Consider the following 16078-nt stretch of genomic DNA (forward strand, 5'->3'; position numbering starts at 1 on the left):
CAGCACACTGCTCCTAATACTAGGATGGGTAAAATGCAGAGAAACAATTTCCCCACGAGGGATTAATAAAAGTCCATCTTATACAAATATAAACCTGAGAGTGAACATATGCGGCAGCAGCTAATGATAACGTTCATTTGTTATTGATCTGGCCATTATTGTTTGATTCTTTAGAGTGATTGGTTGGTCTATGAAATGTCATAAAACAAACCTGAAATGTCTCCGCAAAAGAGACATTAAATGAGACAAAGAGAAGCCCTATGAGAAGGTGGAACATGAGGATGTCGAGCGTCGGTACTATTCTGAAATGAATATTCAATTATCAAAAGAAGATACCGATAATGTCTCCGTCAGTCAGATTAATTCCCTAATCCTTTCAGCTCTAATGGGCTGTTCAATCACTTCTCCCAGTGTTATTTACTCAGCATTAAATACAGGGCGAAGTGACGCAGAAAGACTGGGTTTAACTCTAGGAATCCTTCGTTTTTTAAATAAAAGCACTCACTCATAATGCTTGTGCGCTGCCTTTCTGACGCTGTCTCCCTCAGGCGGAGCACAGAAAACCAAGATGGTGAATCCACAGATGGAAGAAACACCTGCTCTCCTCGTGAAGAAGCGACAACACACCGAAGCAAACACGTCTACAGGGGTATTGATATTGATTACAAATACCTGTATAGCCATATATAACCAGGGTTGGGAGGGTTACATTACAATTACTAGTTACATGCCAAAGGTGTAATCAACAACATTTAGTGCACAAGAAGACAACAGAACAATGCGACCTTAAGAAGAAACCAAGACATTCAGTCACAGATATGTGTGCTCAGAGATTTCATCTATCGGAGAACCTGCCTTTCATTCAGCATATTCAAGCAGCCGACACACCAACAATGAAACACATACAGTTTAAAGAAGCAGAAATCAAATCTGAGCTGACAGTAAATGTTAGATTAATACACACACTTAAATAAGACTAAGAGCATCCATAACATTCACCGGTTAGCAACTTACAAATGATGTATCGCTTGTATATAGACTCCTTTGGCACTACTTCTATTCTATTTTATTGTATTTACTTGCACTATTGTATCTGTTTTATTGTGTTGCTCTGTTGGGGGAGCCTGGGACCTCAGATTGTCATAACTACACTGTATGTACGAATGACAATAAAAGCCTTGAATCCTTGAATCTTGAAAACAACATTTTGCCCCGCTGCAGCTCAAACTAAAGAACAATCTGTTTGGATGCTCAAAGAATCCTCAGCAGAGGAATCCATTACTGCTCATCCAGACAGGGGGTATCCACCCGACACGAGGAAAGGGCTCCACATGTCAGGGTCTGCCACTTCTGTCGCATCCATCAGTCCCTGCTTCCTGTCTCTCCTTCCCACCAGTCCCTGCTTCCTGTCTCCTTCCCATCAGTCCCTGCTTCCTGTCTCTCCTTCCCATCAGTCCCTGCTTCCTGTCTCTCCTTCCCATCAGTCCCTGCTTCCTGTCTCTCCTTCCCATCAGTCCCTGCTTCCTGTCTCCTTCCCATCAGTCCCTGCTTCCTGTCTCTCCTTCCCATCAGTCCCTGCTTCCTGTCTCCTTCCCATCAGTCCCTGCTTCCTGTCTCTCCTTCCCATCGGTCCTTGCTTCCTGTCTCTCCTTCCCATCAGTCCTTTCTTCCTGTCTCTCTTCCCATCAGTCCCTGCTTCCTGTCTCTCCTCCGCATCAGTCCCTGCTTCCTGTCTCTCTTCCCATCAGTCCTTGCTTCCTGTCTCTCTTCCCATCAGTCCCTGCTTCCTGACTCTCCTTCCCATCAGTCCCTGCTTCCTGTCTCTCTTCCCATCAGTCCCTGCTTCCTGTCTCTCTTCACATCAGTCCCTGCTTCCTGTCTCTCCTTCCCATCAGTCCCTGCTTCCTGTCTCTCCTACCCATCAGTCCCTGCTTCCTGTCTCTGTTCCCATCAGTCCTTGCTTCCTGTCTCTCCTTCCCATCAGTCCCTGCTTCCTGTCTCTCCTACCCGTCAGTCCCTGCTTCCTGTCTCTCTTCCCATCAGTCCCTGCTTCCTGTCTCTCCTTCCCATCAGTCCCTGCTTCCTGTCTCTCTTCCCATCAGTCCCTGCTTCCTGTCTATCCTTGCCATCAGTCCCTGCTTCCTGTCTCTCTTCCCTCCAGTCCCTGTTTCCTGTCTCTCCTACCCATCAGTCCTTGCTTCCTGTCTCTCTTCCCATCAGTCCTTGCTTCCTGTCTCTCCTCCTCATCAGTCCCTGCTTCCTGTCTCTCTTCCCATCAGTCCCTGCTTCCTGTCTCTCTACCCACCAGTCCTTGCTTCCTGTCTCTCTTCCCATCAGTCCTTGCTTCCTGTCTCTCCTTCCCATCAGTCCCTGCTTCCTGTCTCTCTCCTCCCCATCAGTCCCTGCTTCCTGTCTCTCCTTCCCATCAGTCCCTGCTTCCCGTCTCTCCTTCCCATCAGTGCCTGCTTCCATGTCTCTCTTCCCATCAGTCCCTGCTTCCTGTCTCTCCTTTCCATCAGTCCCTGCTTCCTGTCTCTCCTCCGCATCAGTCCCTGCTTCCTGTCTCTCCTTCCCACCAGTCCCTGCTTCCTGTCTCTCCTACCCATCAGTCCCTGCTTCCTGTCTCTCTTCCCATCAGTCCCTGCATGTGAGGACCTCCCCTCGCCCCAGAATATGAGTGTATTCAATCTCCCAAACAGAATTGCTCATCCTCTTTGGAATCAGACATGATAAAGACTTGCCGGTCAGAGCGACTGATTCATCCACTTGAGAGGAGCTCAAATGCAGCCCTTTCTCCTTCATTGGAAATATGGTCACTCTTTATTCTTTCTACATACATCATGAGCTCTGCTGCCTGATTTCATTAACAAACTGGTTGTGAAAACAAAAACATTTAAAAGCTAACTGTAATACAATACATTTAGTAAGTAACCCATATTTCTGTAGTAGAGTTGGGATCACCATAAGCAACGACAGGTTGTGTGAGCTCTGCTTTTGCCTCTGCATTCTATGCACTCTGCACAGTGTGTGGTGCTCACAGCTCGGACTCAATGACCCCGAATACACAGCTGCTCTGAACCATCCCTGCTCTCCTCCGTCTGAACCACGAGGGCTTCAAACTGAGCAGATCCAGATCACAAATCAGATCCTGTTGATCTGTCAGCCAAGAACCAAAGCTATAGTTTATGTCAGCTGCAAGGTCAAGCAAGCTGAGTGCTTTTTATTTCATCATGTATTTCTGTTTCAGGCAAAAAAAAGCTATTCCTAAATTCACATTTGTCTGTAGGGATTTGTTATTGTGTTATACATGCACCCAACACTTTTAAAATGTCACATTATTTCATGTTTGGAAGACATCAATACACATGTCCAGATCTTTTACTAAATACAATTTCAATCCAAAATAACATCCAGCTAGGTGAAGCAGCCTTTTCCCATTCTACTCAGTACAAGAGGCAGGTAGATACATATAGTTTTAGTTTTATTGTTATCATAATTCTGCTGTGTTTCTAAATGTAAACTCGAATTGGGATGGTGTAGATTAGAAGAATCTCCCAGTGTGACTGGTTTTGAGTGGCTGTCACGCCCGGAAAAAAAAGATGGGGAGGGGGGGGGGGCAGTATTGACTAACCTTAATTTTCATTCACAAACCCTCGACCCCTTGGTCTCGTATCCCTCAGGATCTATATACTGCGGCAGTTTATCGGGTTTAATCTTTTTTTTTTCAAACACACATGTGGAGATCTCGGCTCCCCTCATCCAGACGCCTCCCCTCTCCCGCACCCCAAACACGCGCCAACACATCCTCCTCACCTGGCTGCGCACAAACACACACATCACCAGCGTGTACCACACACACACTGTACTACACCGCCCATTCGCACACACAAACACACAACGCATCCCACAACCATAGCATTTCTCTTGTTATTATTCGTAAACATGCAGATGTTTTCCATCATGGCCTCGCAGAGTGAAGCTCCCATCACTGACACTGATGTATTTTCCCAACATCACCGTGCATGCTCCACCAGCATCACCAGTCAGCTGGTGGAGGCTTGTTTTTGGGTGAAATATTTATAAGGTCTTGTCACGACTGAAGTTAAAACGCGGGCTGTTTGGCGGGTGGCATTGCGCGGAGGTCCTGACGATTTACATCTCCCCGTCTCTTTTGTGTTTGGGTCTAAAAAGACAGGCCTTATATTCACCGTGATGGGCTGTGAGGCTTCAAGGTTGAATAATTCGGGTTGTGGACACGCAGGGGCTCGCTGTCAACCTTGTATTTCTTGACATTTCACGCGTAAAAACATCACCAGGCCCTCTCGTCTCCTCAGAAATACAGCAGCATATTCCCTCCCGCTAATTAAGCAGCGTTTCGACCATGACAGCTGGATATATAGGCTAGATGATGCAGGCGACTGATTTATAGAGCAAAACATAATATTATGGAAGGTGTGATGCCTACCTTGGTGTGTGTGGAGCCTATAGCTGGCGCAGAGGCTATGAGATATCCAGTGGCCCAGGCTCGTAAAATCAGACAACAACAACACCACGCCGGTTGTTGATGACACAGCTGTCTTGGTAGACGGGAGGGGGGGGAAATCTTTTCCCAGATGTGTCAATTGACGAGTAAATGAAAAATCAGTTATTCAGACGCATTTGACCGGACTGACGCCTTTCCTTGACGCGAAAGGTCTTCCATTTGTCTGATAAACAACACTGTCCTACCGAGGCTCGGTGTGCCCTGCTCGGTGTGAGCTCTGTGGGAAAACCATGATGCCGTTCAATGCGACGTTACAAAAGCTTCCCCTGCGAACACTCAGCAGGTGAAACGCCATCCTTGTGTATTGGAAAAAACACAAGCTCCAGCGTGACCTCCGCAAAATAAACAGTTGAGGCTTAAACAGAAGGGAAAAAAGGCGTCAAAACAAAAAAATGCGCAGATATGAGCGCGCGCTGTTGGATCAGTCGCTGGGCATCCTCACTGTTTGCATCCATATTAATATTCATACGGTACTTCCTGAGAGCAGACCAGTGGTTGTTTATAGAAGGAGGGGGAAAGCATCCGAGGGGTCTCTGAGTCCAACTGCGACGAGGGGCTGTTATCTTGTGGCTGTTATCAGCAGAGCCAAATGAAATCCCCCTTCGCGATTCATATTAGCAGCACACTCATAACATGTCCGGATGGATTCTTAATAAAGTGTTGTTCAACTAAAAACCTAGACCTTATTTCCAGTATGCACAAACACATTACAAAGTGTCATTTATGAGAATATTACAGAATCTGTGGATGTCATGGATATAAAATACTAAAGTATAAAATCAGCTCGCCATAAACCCGTAATGGGTGTCACAGAAAAGTAGCTGCCAGATGAATATTCGTGCGACATTTTGATTGGACTGTAATTTAAATACCAATTAAATTCAATATATAAACTAAGACCTGACTGAGAGAGCCTTCACTTATATTGGCTTTATAATGCAGTTTATTTTTATGAATAGGAGAATGAGAAATCTACATATATAGGCATAGAAATGTGGTGTTTTGGGGGAGGTGTCACAACACATGGTCTGTGAGGCAGACACGCCCCCTAAAGTCCATGGGCTGTTTGAGGAAAGTTAAACTTGAGTTTAAGCAAGAGATTAAAGGTGCTTCCTCGTGTAAAAAAAATCAATCCCTTTATCATGTAAGGGATAAAGAGATTGACATTTATTCTTAATTAAAGTGAATTTATTTGTATTCCAGCCAGTCATTTGTGTGTAGGTGTGAGACATTCCAAGTGTTCAAAAAGTGAGCACTCCAAGAATGGACAACAGTTTGCCAGGGTAAAATAAAACATTGTCAACATATTATTTTGTGCCACAAGAAGCAGAATGTTTTAACAGTACAGTAGTTTGAATATATTTTTTGTTTACCTTTATCAGACCTCTCAGGCACCCACAACCAGCGTCTGATCGGGTAAGACCAATTCAAAATGTAATTATACCATGTAGGTTTGAATTTGTGAACATGAAATCAATAAATACCTTTGTGTGCTAATGACACTGCCATTAGATCAACTGCACTTATTTCCTGGGTAAAACTAGGATGGAGAACCAACCCCATTCAAGGAAGAGGTCCAGTCTGCCCCGGGTCAGAACAACCTCTATAGTAAACAGCAGATAGCTTACACACCTTCTGGCGCAGACTGAAAACTCATCTCTTTCGACTCCACTTCGAGCGATAGAACTATTAACAGAGCACTTATATACTAACAAAGGACTGGCTTATCTAAAGCCAGTTGAGTAGCACTTGAAATGTTTTGGCTCTATGAAACCTGATGTACTTATATGGTTCTGTTTTCTTGAAGGTTGTATCTTCCTGGTCGAACGCACTTATTGTAAGTCGCTTTGGATAAAAGCATCAGCTAAATGTAATGTAAACGATGTTGACAGTTGCATCGTGACACAGTTGTTTGGTGTGTATCTTTATTTTACATTTGTTTGTTTGTATAGCCTCCAATCACAGTGGGTAGCATTGCCAGGAAGCAGAACAATTATACTTTCATACATTTCCAAATGACACCCACAACATCTTAGTGAAGACGATACAAAAAACACCCACAAATATTTTTCAAAGATCAGATATTGTTTCTTGCATCCATTTCAAATGTTAAAAGGATTGTGCAGGAGTATGCCAAAAGTGCTGTCGTCAGTTTAGAACCCAATGTATTGAAAAAAAACAGGAAGAGGATCGGCATCCTTTTGTAAATACGACTGTCATGCATAGATTATGTATTTGAAAGTAATTATTCAACTGTCTTCTCACTGCAGCAACTACACAAATGTGTATGCACCGATCATTATTGATAGCCAGTCTGAGCCAGAAGACAAAATGGAGTAAAGCTATTAATTGTTACTATAACCACTTAATTTGTCTATTCTATACTGTAAATCTTATTACTAGCTTCATCATTTAATATTACAATACATCACTTTGTCTTTCCCAGCACAGAACATCTAACTGCGGAGGACATTGTTGCAGAACCCTCTGCAAAAAGAACAAATACATCTTGCAGCAGGTTCAATATGAATAGAGCCAATGTGTGGGATGGAGCAATCCGCTGCTTCAAAGGTGCCTCATTCGACCCCTCTCGTGAGATGTCAGTTAAGTTCACTGATGATGAGGGACACACTGAGGATGGAGGGGACACTGGTGGTCCGTGAGTTCCTGACCCTCCTTATGGAATGCCTGAGAATGCGAAGAAAACATCACGTCAGCAACTGTTTGTGCCCCATGGCGGTGTGACTTTCCAGCCGCTCACTGTCTTAAAATCTGATTCTAAATGTATAATGTTCTCTATAAAGATAGAACTAATACACATTATGAATGTATAATATAAGCTGTTTTGTGTATTTAATCATGCATTGGGCTACAATGTAATGATGCCTTCTACATATTTCACATAAACAGACAATGAAAAAATGTGTCCTTCATGCTGATAACTAGTGTATGCATCGCCAATTAGTATTCTAAACAGAGTAGTGTGTTGCTTATTTCTTGCATTTGAAACAGATACAATAAAAAAAAAAGTGAACTTACTGTTGTGTTCAACTTCTGCCAAAAACTGTACATGTTTGCCACAGAGCACTTGAACTGTCCCCAGATGTTGGCCACAGAAAGGACAAAACATGGCAGCCCGAAAAGTATACATTGATGTAGTAAATCTATTTAATCAAGTCAATCAAAAACACATAGTCTAAATAGTGGTTAGCTAAATAAATAGAAAGATACATCATGTTTACCGTTGAATCTGTTTTGTCTCTCCTTGAATGTCTCTATATTTGTTCTTGAGCATGTCTAATGCAATCCTGTCATTACTTTGTCCCTCTTCACATTTGATCACTTCTCCACCGACCATAGTTACATATAGTATTGCTAAAGCTCTGTATAGTTGCAACATCTATACACAAATACATACATATAAACACACTGCTAAGAATGTCTCTCTCTCCGTGTTGTTTACCTGCACTCGATTTGTCATCTCTTTTAACAATGTTCTTCGCTCACTTTATCTTCTCTTCACGTGAAGCTCTGCTCTCCTCAGCTGGTGTAGTAGTTACTGTATGGACGCTAACGCTAGCTGCGTAAATATGACGCTCTTTGTATAAAAACAAAACAAAACTTACCTTCTTATATATCGACTTTCTCCACTTCAAACAACTTTGTTTCCTCCGGCTTTAATTTCCGTCTCGTCTCTATGTGGCAGACATGAATCTGTTCCACGTAGCGCGCCCCCTAGAGGCCTGGAGCACTGTGTGTTTTGGGGTTTGTATCTGTTTTTGTATTTGCAGCGTTTTTTAGTTGCGTTTGTTTTCGGCGTTTGTGTGTTGTATTTAGTTTGCATCATTCTGTAAAGGCAGCATTTTTGTTGTTGTATTTGTTTGTTTTTCATTTCATTATTTGCAGCTGCTTCCTGCTCATGTATGCATTTTTGGCCGTTCTTCCTTGTTTGAACCTGCCGGCCACCGTAGTATTTTTATCTGCTCTTTTACATGATCTGGGCGAAGTGCATCCTGCATGTGCATTTTCACAAACGGCTGATCTGCATCCATTCAAATTAACTCTGGAATAGACTCTAAGAAAAGGTAATTTTTTGCATTTCACGCTCAGCAGTTTGGTCTTTAACCTGTTAAGTCCTGAGCCTGTTTTTCAGGTCTCAGGCTCAAACATGACATGCCCAAAACTAATGACAATAACTTCACTTCTAAAAGGGGTAAATTAATAATCTTTTTTCTCAAAGCAATGATAAACCTGTTGGATGTAGAAAAGTCAGAATCAATATACATTTTATTTAAATATTAAAGTAAATTCAGATTGAACATTGTAAAACATTTTAAATTACAGTGTCAGTCCAAAAAAATTAGGCTACTTAAAGTGAAAACCAGGGTTCGAGTTATAAACTGAGCTCTATGGGGGTCTTTAAAACTAACACACGCACGCACGCGCATACACACACAGGCATAGATTGCGCAATAATGTATTGGGCACCTTGGAGGTGCAGCGCAGGCATATTTTCATTCAAGAGATGCGTAGTTCTTTTGGAAAACATGTTTTTCTTTTAGCCTATTTACCTCGTTAACGTAAATAATACTCATTACATTAACACATGCATTATTTGTGATTAAAATAATGGTTGTTGGTAATGTATTAGCGACCCCCACATTGCGTCCGTGGGAGCTCAGACCCCATTGGCTCCTTTCAGCAGAGTTGTATGCGTTTTAATGCAATTGAACACAACTTTTGATCAGAAAACAGCAACGGTAAGATTTATTTTCCGTTTTGGTTCCGTAAAGCTACGTTGTGTGATGTCTAGGTTTGCTTCCCCTGTCGCGAGTTCTGATCGCTCAGTGATGATACTTATACCCCTAGAATCTGTGGAATCTCAGCTTGCTAGCTGATATCTGGTTTGTGCAGATCAGATAAGTAATAACTTATTTCTACCGTGAGTTCTGTGCTAAGTGTGTTAGCATTTTTTCAGGGCTCATTTAGACGCTTCTTGTGAAACTTGTGTTTTGTTTCGGTAAATATGGTTCTTATCATCAGTTGGCTGAGTTCCTTCCCGTTAAGTGGGTATGACACATTAATAGGTTGTTAAATGTTAAGAAGCCCTCAGACGCTGTTTCTTGCAAGATGTTGCGGGGTCGCCGGGTGTTGCTTTATGTTGTCCTAGTATCATTTAGAGTTAGAGAGAGTCCAGGTGAGTTGAAGCCGTCCACAAGTTTGGCTTATATGTGATCAAATTTAAACTGTCTAGTTTAGCCTGTCAACTTGTTCCTGAGTAAGTTATTTGTGCCTGCATTGTGATTTTTTAAGCGTATGACCTATAGGCCTATACCTTAAAGAAGATTAAAAGTTAAAGTGCTGAAGCAATCTGACCTCTATCATAAAAAAGACTATCATAAATGTCTCAGATAAAGCCATCTTTGTGACATCTAAAGGCGTAAAGTCCACGATAGTCCCATGACCTGAACTGAATGAAAGCACAGTTTTAAATGTCTTTTAATAAATTAATGGTATGGCCTCCTGGTTGCAGGGATGACGAAAGGAAAGACTAAGTGGAAGGTGTTTTTGGAGGTTGTAAGTGTTCTGCAAGCGGTATCAACCTTTCTCTTCTTAGGTAAGATCCCACCACACAAACACTTTGTATCAAAGGACACTGGAAAGTTGGTCAAATGTATTAGATCATGTTAATTCACGAGGGCCTCACTGCATTTGTAGAGTACACTCATATCCATATTCCAATTACTTATAGACTATTCTGCACTGTTTCTATTATATTCTGTTTCTATTATATTCTATGTACTTGTACTATCTTATCTGTTTTATTGTGTTGCACTGTTGGAGGAGCATAACCACACTGTAGCTATGCACACGTGACAATAAAAGCCTTGAAACTTGAAACCTCTGTTTTCACACTGCTAATCTATGAATGTCTTGTACCTCCAACATGTGGACGATGCCTCTCCAGGAGTGGCCTGCACCCTCTTGATGTTTTACCTCATGTTCACCTCTCTGTGGCCGATCCCCACGCTGTACTTCGTCTGGCAGGTGGTGGACTGGCACACCCCTGAGAGAGGTAAAGGAAATAAAACCATTCAACACCCACGGACATGAAAGTTTAGTTTGTTTGTTTATAGTGTCGTGGACAGTCCCCATTGATCAACTGTCACAAAGAACAGTAAATGGGGCAGCTTTAGCCGACATTGCTAATTTCCAGCTGTTGTCCCCGGCCAGATGATAATAGACACCTTTTTAAAATCACAATACATACGGCATTAGTTATAAAGAAAGGATGAAAGACAAGTAGATAGAGGCGAAAGGATAAAAGAGAACAATGAAATGCAAACAACACACGTTAATACATACTATAGCACATCACATCACGTGACAGAAACTAGGGGCAACATCCATGTTCATCATGTCCATCCATCTTCGTTAGCTGTTCCTCAATATCATACTTATAACAAGAACATTTTATAATAAAGGAGTGACAAGCCAGAAATAATAATAAGACTAACATAATATTGCAGTTTAATTGTATTAATAATAAATATATTGTTTACAGTTAGTGTGTAGTATTGAAATGACACACTCTGTCCATCAGGGGGCAGGAAAACAACATTTGTGAGGAACTGGAGGGTCTGGGAGCACCTCAGGGACTTTTTCCCAATCAAAGTAAGTTTATATTTCACCCCTCTGTCAGATTTTCTGTTCCCATCTGATTTGATTCCAATATGTTGGACCTGACAGTGAATCCATGTGTCCCACCAGTAGCATTACTATTTCTAAACAAAAGCATCCTTGACCTTAAAGTCAATATTGGAATTGTCTGCTTTGATTCTTTATATATTACATTACATTTCACAAGAGCAATTAACCTAAGAAGAGGTGGGTTTTAAGACGGGAATTTAAAAGCAGACAGTGTGGGAGCCTGTCTGATGAGCAAGGGCAGGTCGTTCCACAGTTTAGGGGCGGCAGCAGAGAAAGCACGGTCCCCTCTGCGCTTAGACTTTGTTTTCGGCACCCTCAGGAGCAACTGATCAGCTGACCTGAGAGTGCGAGTGGGCGTGTAGCTGTGTAACAGCTCAGAGAAGTAGGGCGGGGCCAGGCCATTGAGGGCTTTAAAAGTAAATAAAAGAGTTTTAAAATGAATCCTCAAATGAACGGGCAGCCAGTGGAGTGAAGATAAAATGGGGGAAATGTGCTCGTATTTGCGTGTGCCAGTTAGTAGCCGTGCTGCTGCATTTTGCACCATCTGCAGGCGAGCAAGGGAGGATGCACTTATCCCCATATATAGTGCATTACAATAATCCAAGTGGGAGGTGACGAAGGCATGGATTACCGTTTCAAAGAGGTCACTATTTAAAAAAGGCTTTATTTTGGCTAGCTGCCTGAGGTGAAAGAAGCTGTTTTTAACAACTGCCTTGATCTGGCTGTCAAGCTTGAGTTCAGGGTCCATCTTTATCCCAAGATTTGTGATGGTAGGCCTGGTGCAGTGGCCCAGGGATCCTAAGTCTATAGGAGTGGTCCGAGGGGCACCAAAAACCATCACTTCGGTTTTGTCATCATTTAATTTTAAAAAGTTGCATGACATCCAGGATTGAATGTCTGTTTAATTGAATATGAGTCGTTCTTTTTAAGTGGCAAATATATTTGGCAATCGTCTGCATAGCAATGGAAAGCGATACCGTGCTTCCTAAGAATGGACCCAAGAGGGAGCAAATACAGGGAGAACAATAGGGGGCCTAACACTGAGCCTTGTGGAACCCCACAAAGGAGAGGAGCAGACGAGGACTCAGAGTCCCCAAGGCTGACGCAGAAAGTCCTACCAGTCAGATACGACCTAAACCATTCAAGGAATGGGAATGGAATATATAATAGGACACAAATAAAACAGATCAAATAGTGCAAGAGAATGTTGTGAGATGTGCAAGAAAATACAAATGCAGGTTGTATTTGTGTTTGGTTTTAAAGGTCCCCTATTATACTATTTTTCATTAATATATTATACTTCTCAGATATATCCAAAACATGTCTCTGAAGTGTTTGGCTTGAAACACCAAACAGATCATTGGAGCATCCCATAATCCCCTCTGTTTCAGCCCTGTTTCCAAAGTGCTGATTCTCTGTCTGTTACTTTAGATGAAAATAATGAGCCACTCCCCACGCCCCTCTGAGAGAGATTTGGTTAAAAAGAACACAAGAGGCGCTTTCACACCAAGTACTTTGCCGTACTTAGTTAATCAGAACTCTTTAGTTCTGATGAACTAAGTACAGATCGCGTTCACACCGGAATAAGTCCCTGAGGGAGGATTAGGAAAATGGGCCGCTGACGTCACTTCTTCTGCTTTGGGTTTATTGGCAGGCCGCAAACAACTTCACGGCGTATACTGCCACCCGAAGTCCCCGACCGGAAGTCCCCGGAGTTGGGAACACCGACACCTCCTCATCTCCACCGCTCCCATGTTTTATTTTGTGTTGCCATAAATTAGTCTCGCTCCGTTGGGCTAATGCTAATAATACTAATGCGAGGAAAATAAAATGGCGGCTTCACAAAACTTTTTGGGAGTTTTACGGGGCGTGGTTTGTAATCCGCCCAGCCAATCAGAAATGGGAACCTTTTTCTCCCATGAAGACCTTTCTACCTGCTCTCTAGCAGGGACTGAAAAGGGGGTGAAAAGGTACCCATGAACTAGGTTCTAGTCCCGGATTTGTTTGGTGTGAACGCACATTTTCTGAACTATATCGGAACTATAGTGGGAAAAGTACTCCGGTGTGAAAGCGCCTCTAGGAGGAGATTCAGGTGATAAGGTGGGGGGTTATGACATCATAAAGTGGCCAAAATCTGATCAGCTCATTTTCAGACAAGTTTTTATATAAATGGATCAGGACAAAAAAAGTCTTTTTTCCTGAAACTTGCAGAATCTCTTTACACAGACATGAAAAAGTGGATTTTGCATAATAGGTGACCTTTAAAGTCTCTGTTCATCCTATTTTTTTCTTGCTCAGTTGGTGAAGACAGCCGAGCTGAATCCAAACAAGAACTACATTGTTGGTATTCACCCGCACGGCATCATGGGTTTCGGGGCGTTCACCTGCTTCAGCACCGATAGCTGCGGCTTCAAGGAGCTGTTTCCTGGGCTGAGATACAACCTGTTGGTGCTGGTCGGCCTTTTTAGGCTTCCAGTCTTCAGGGAATATCCCATGTTGCTAGGTATTTATGTTCAACAATAGGAGGTTTTTGAGACTGCTGTGCCAGTGGCGGTTCTAGACCAATTGTACTGGTGGGGGAGGGGGTCGGGAGGGGGGGGTTAAAAGCAGGTTAAAAGACAAAGATAGTAAAGTCATTTTGTAAAATAAACATAAAATACAGTAATTGGCATTTGTTTTTGTAAAGGTATTTGTTTCGGTAAGTTTAAGTTACACTCCTTTGTTTCAGTAGTTTTTTTCATATAGAGTATTTGTTTTAGTAACTTTAAGTTACAATTTAATTAAAAAACTAAAACGGTTTTTGCTTTTATAAGGTAATGTACAGTTTAATCTCCACTTTACATCCGGGTCTCTGATTTGACTTAGTTCCAATACATCGTAATATTGTTACCTTTTTTTTGGAGGGGGGCCACAGGGGGCGTCCCTGGTCAGTGTTACGGGGGCACTGGCTCCTGTTGGCCCCCCTCCTAGAACCGCCCCTGGACTGCACACAGAAAGGAAGAACATCCATAGTTATTACTGTCTTACTTTGTGTGATCAGGTCTTCTTCCAGTCAGCAAAAAGAGCCTCGTGCACCTCCTCACCAACCAAGGGAAGGGGAACGCAGCGGTGATCGTGATCGGAGGCGCTGCGGAGTCGCTGGCCTCGGCTCCTGGAGTCAACATCGTGGTGATGAGGAAGAGGAAGGGCTTCATCAGGGTGGCCCTGGAGTTTGGGTGGGAGAAAACACACATTAAATACCAGCAGTGGTGGTTCTGAAACAATTTACAACACGGCCAACGACTGGAACTAGGTAGACAGCTTCCTAACTTAAAATGGCGGCAGCACTTATCAAGGTTTTCTGTTACTGTCCAAGTCTGTTATCATTTTCACTCATTAACCAACATGAAGAGACAATATCGTCTTCATGTCAGTATTTACTTCCTGTCGGCCTTCTTCTATTTATATATCTGACGTCCAGCACACTGTCTTTAACGTCTTTCCTCGTCTTGCGCCGTTTTTCTTTTATTTCCTGGGAACACTTTAGCCATAGACTCTTCTTTTGGAGGGGGGTCAAAGCTCAGTGTGTATTGGCCCCCTCTACAACCGCCCATGGATATTCGTTATCAGTATAATATTTCTCACAGTTTGACAGTAATGTGACCTCTGATGATCTTCCACAGGGCTGATCTGGTGCCAGCTTACGCATTTGGGGAGAACGAGCTCTTTAAGCAGGTGGTTTTCTCAGAAGGCAGCCTCGGGCGGAGGTTACAGGACCTGTTTAAAAAGATCATGGGTTTCGCCCCGTGTGTATTCGCTGGAGAGCACATGGGTATCCTGCCCTACAGGATTCCCATCACTACTGTTGGTGAGTGTTTCATCTTTCTGTTCATTAACATGGTGGTAGTTTTTTTTATTCTAACGCTCTGGCTTCTTTCAGTGGGAAGTCCAATCTCAGTGCCGAAGCACATCAAAGCCACCGAGGAGGAGGTGGACCACTTTCATAAACTTTACATGGAGGCCCTCTCCAAGTTATTCCACGAACACAAGGTCAGCTGTGGACTCTCTGAAAACCACGAGCTTCGGATCATCTAGAAAATTAACTTTACATTTAAATGTAATAGCTGTTTTTATTTGCTGCTTTTGTGTGGAACTGATACTCTTAAACAACATTGATCATGCAGGTGTTTTTGTTCATACTGTGAATGTATGACTGTAGCTTTTGAAGATATCTCATGTTAATATGTGCCTTTGATTATTCAAATCTGCAGTCCATTAAGGACTGCAGATTGAAATGAGCTCAAATCTGGCATAATTCATCTCTTCTCTTTTTGAGATTAATGTATTTGTATTCATGGTCCGTCCTTGTTGAAATAAATACATAATATCTGATTAAGCATGTTCAGAAAGTTGTGTAAACATTGATGTCTTCATGAGACATATTTTAAAAACACGTACATTTCTAATGTTAGGACACAATATCAGGTCTTATACCAACAATCAATTAAAAGAAAACATGTGCTTGCTAAAAGTGAACATCCTGGTATCATCATCATCATCATCATCATCATCATCATCATCATCATCATCATCATCATCATCATCATCATCATCTTTATTTAAAGAGACTCTTGGTCCATTATTACAATATATTTCATGTATTTTGTAGATGATACTGTGCTGCAGTTCGTACATGTGACTTACACATAGTTCAATCAGGACCCACTGCAGAATGAGCACTTCATAAATGGCCATATTCAATACTGAATATTTCTCGCTTCACTGCAAGGCCTTTGCAGTTTTCTATTTAGCAGCTGTGTGAAGAGAAAGGCCAGCATGCATGCA

The 16078-nt window shown here is 42.4% G+C and overlaps 2 protein-coding genes across 4 annotated transcripts in view; one reads left to right on the forward strand and one right to left on the reverse strand.

Annotated features, from left to right (window-relative positions):
- The window catches only part of LOC117458003 (neuronal tyrosine-phosphorylated phosphoinositide-3-kinase adapter 1), a 47234-nt gene extending 42688 nt beyond the window's left edge, over positions 1-4546 (reverse strand). The window contains exon 1 of the mRNA XM_034098240.2: positions 4466-4546. The gene's annotated coding sequence lies outside the window, so the exon portion shown is untranslated. The remainder of the gene's footprint in view (positions 1-4465) is intronic.
- A 3965-nt stretch (positions 4547-8511) lies between these two features.
- mogat3b (monoacylglycerol O-acyltransferase 3b) lies at positions 8512-15625 on the forward strand. 3 transcript variants are annotated; one of them, XM_034099284.2, is made up of 8 exons: positions 8512-8628; positions 10077-10160; positions 10512-10619; positions 11148-11218; positions 13553-13757; positions 14295-14469; positions 14917-15101; positions 15174-15625. In XM_034099284.2, the coding sequence occupies exons 2-8, from the start codon at positions 10079-10081 to the stop codon at positions 15326-15328; spliced, it is 981 nt and encodes a 326-aa protein (XP_033955175.1). In that variant the 5' UTR covers positions 8512-8628; positions 10077-10078; the 3' UTR covers positions 15329-15625. The 3 variants fall into 3 exon arrangements, with proteins under 3 accessions (XP_033955175.1, XP_033955176.1, XP_033955177.1); XM_034099285.2 differs by lacking the exon at positions 8512-8628 and adding an exon at positions 9048-9303; XM_034099286.1 differs by lacking the exon at positions 8512-8628 and having other exon boundaries at positions 10069-10160.
- Positions 15626-16078: the final 453 nt, after the last annotated feature.

This window comes from Pseudochaenichthys georgianus, chromosome 14 (genome assembly GCF_902827115.2).
Source record: "Pseudochaenichthys georgianus chromosome 14, fPseGeo1.2, whole genome shotgun sequence".
NCBI lineage: Eukaryota > Metazoa > Chordata > Actinopteri > Perciformes > Channichthyidae > Pseudochaenichthys > Pseudochaenichthys georgianus.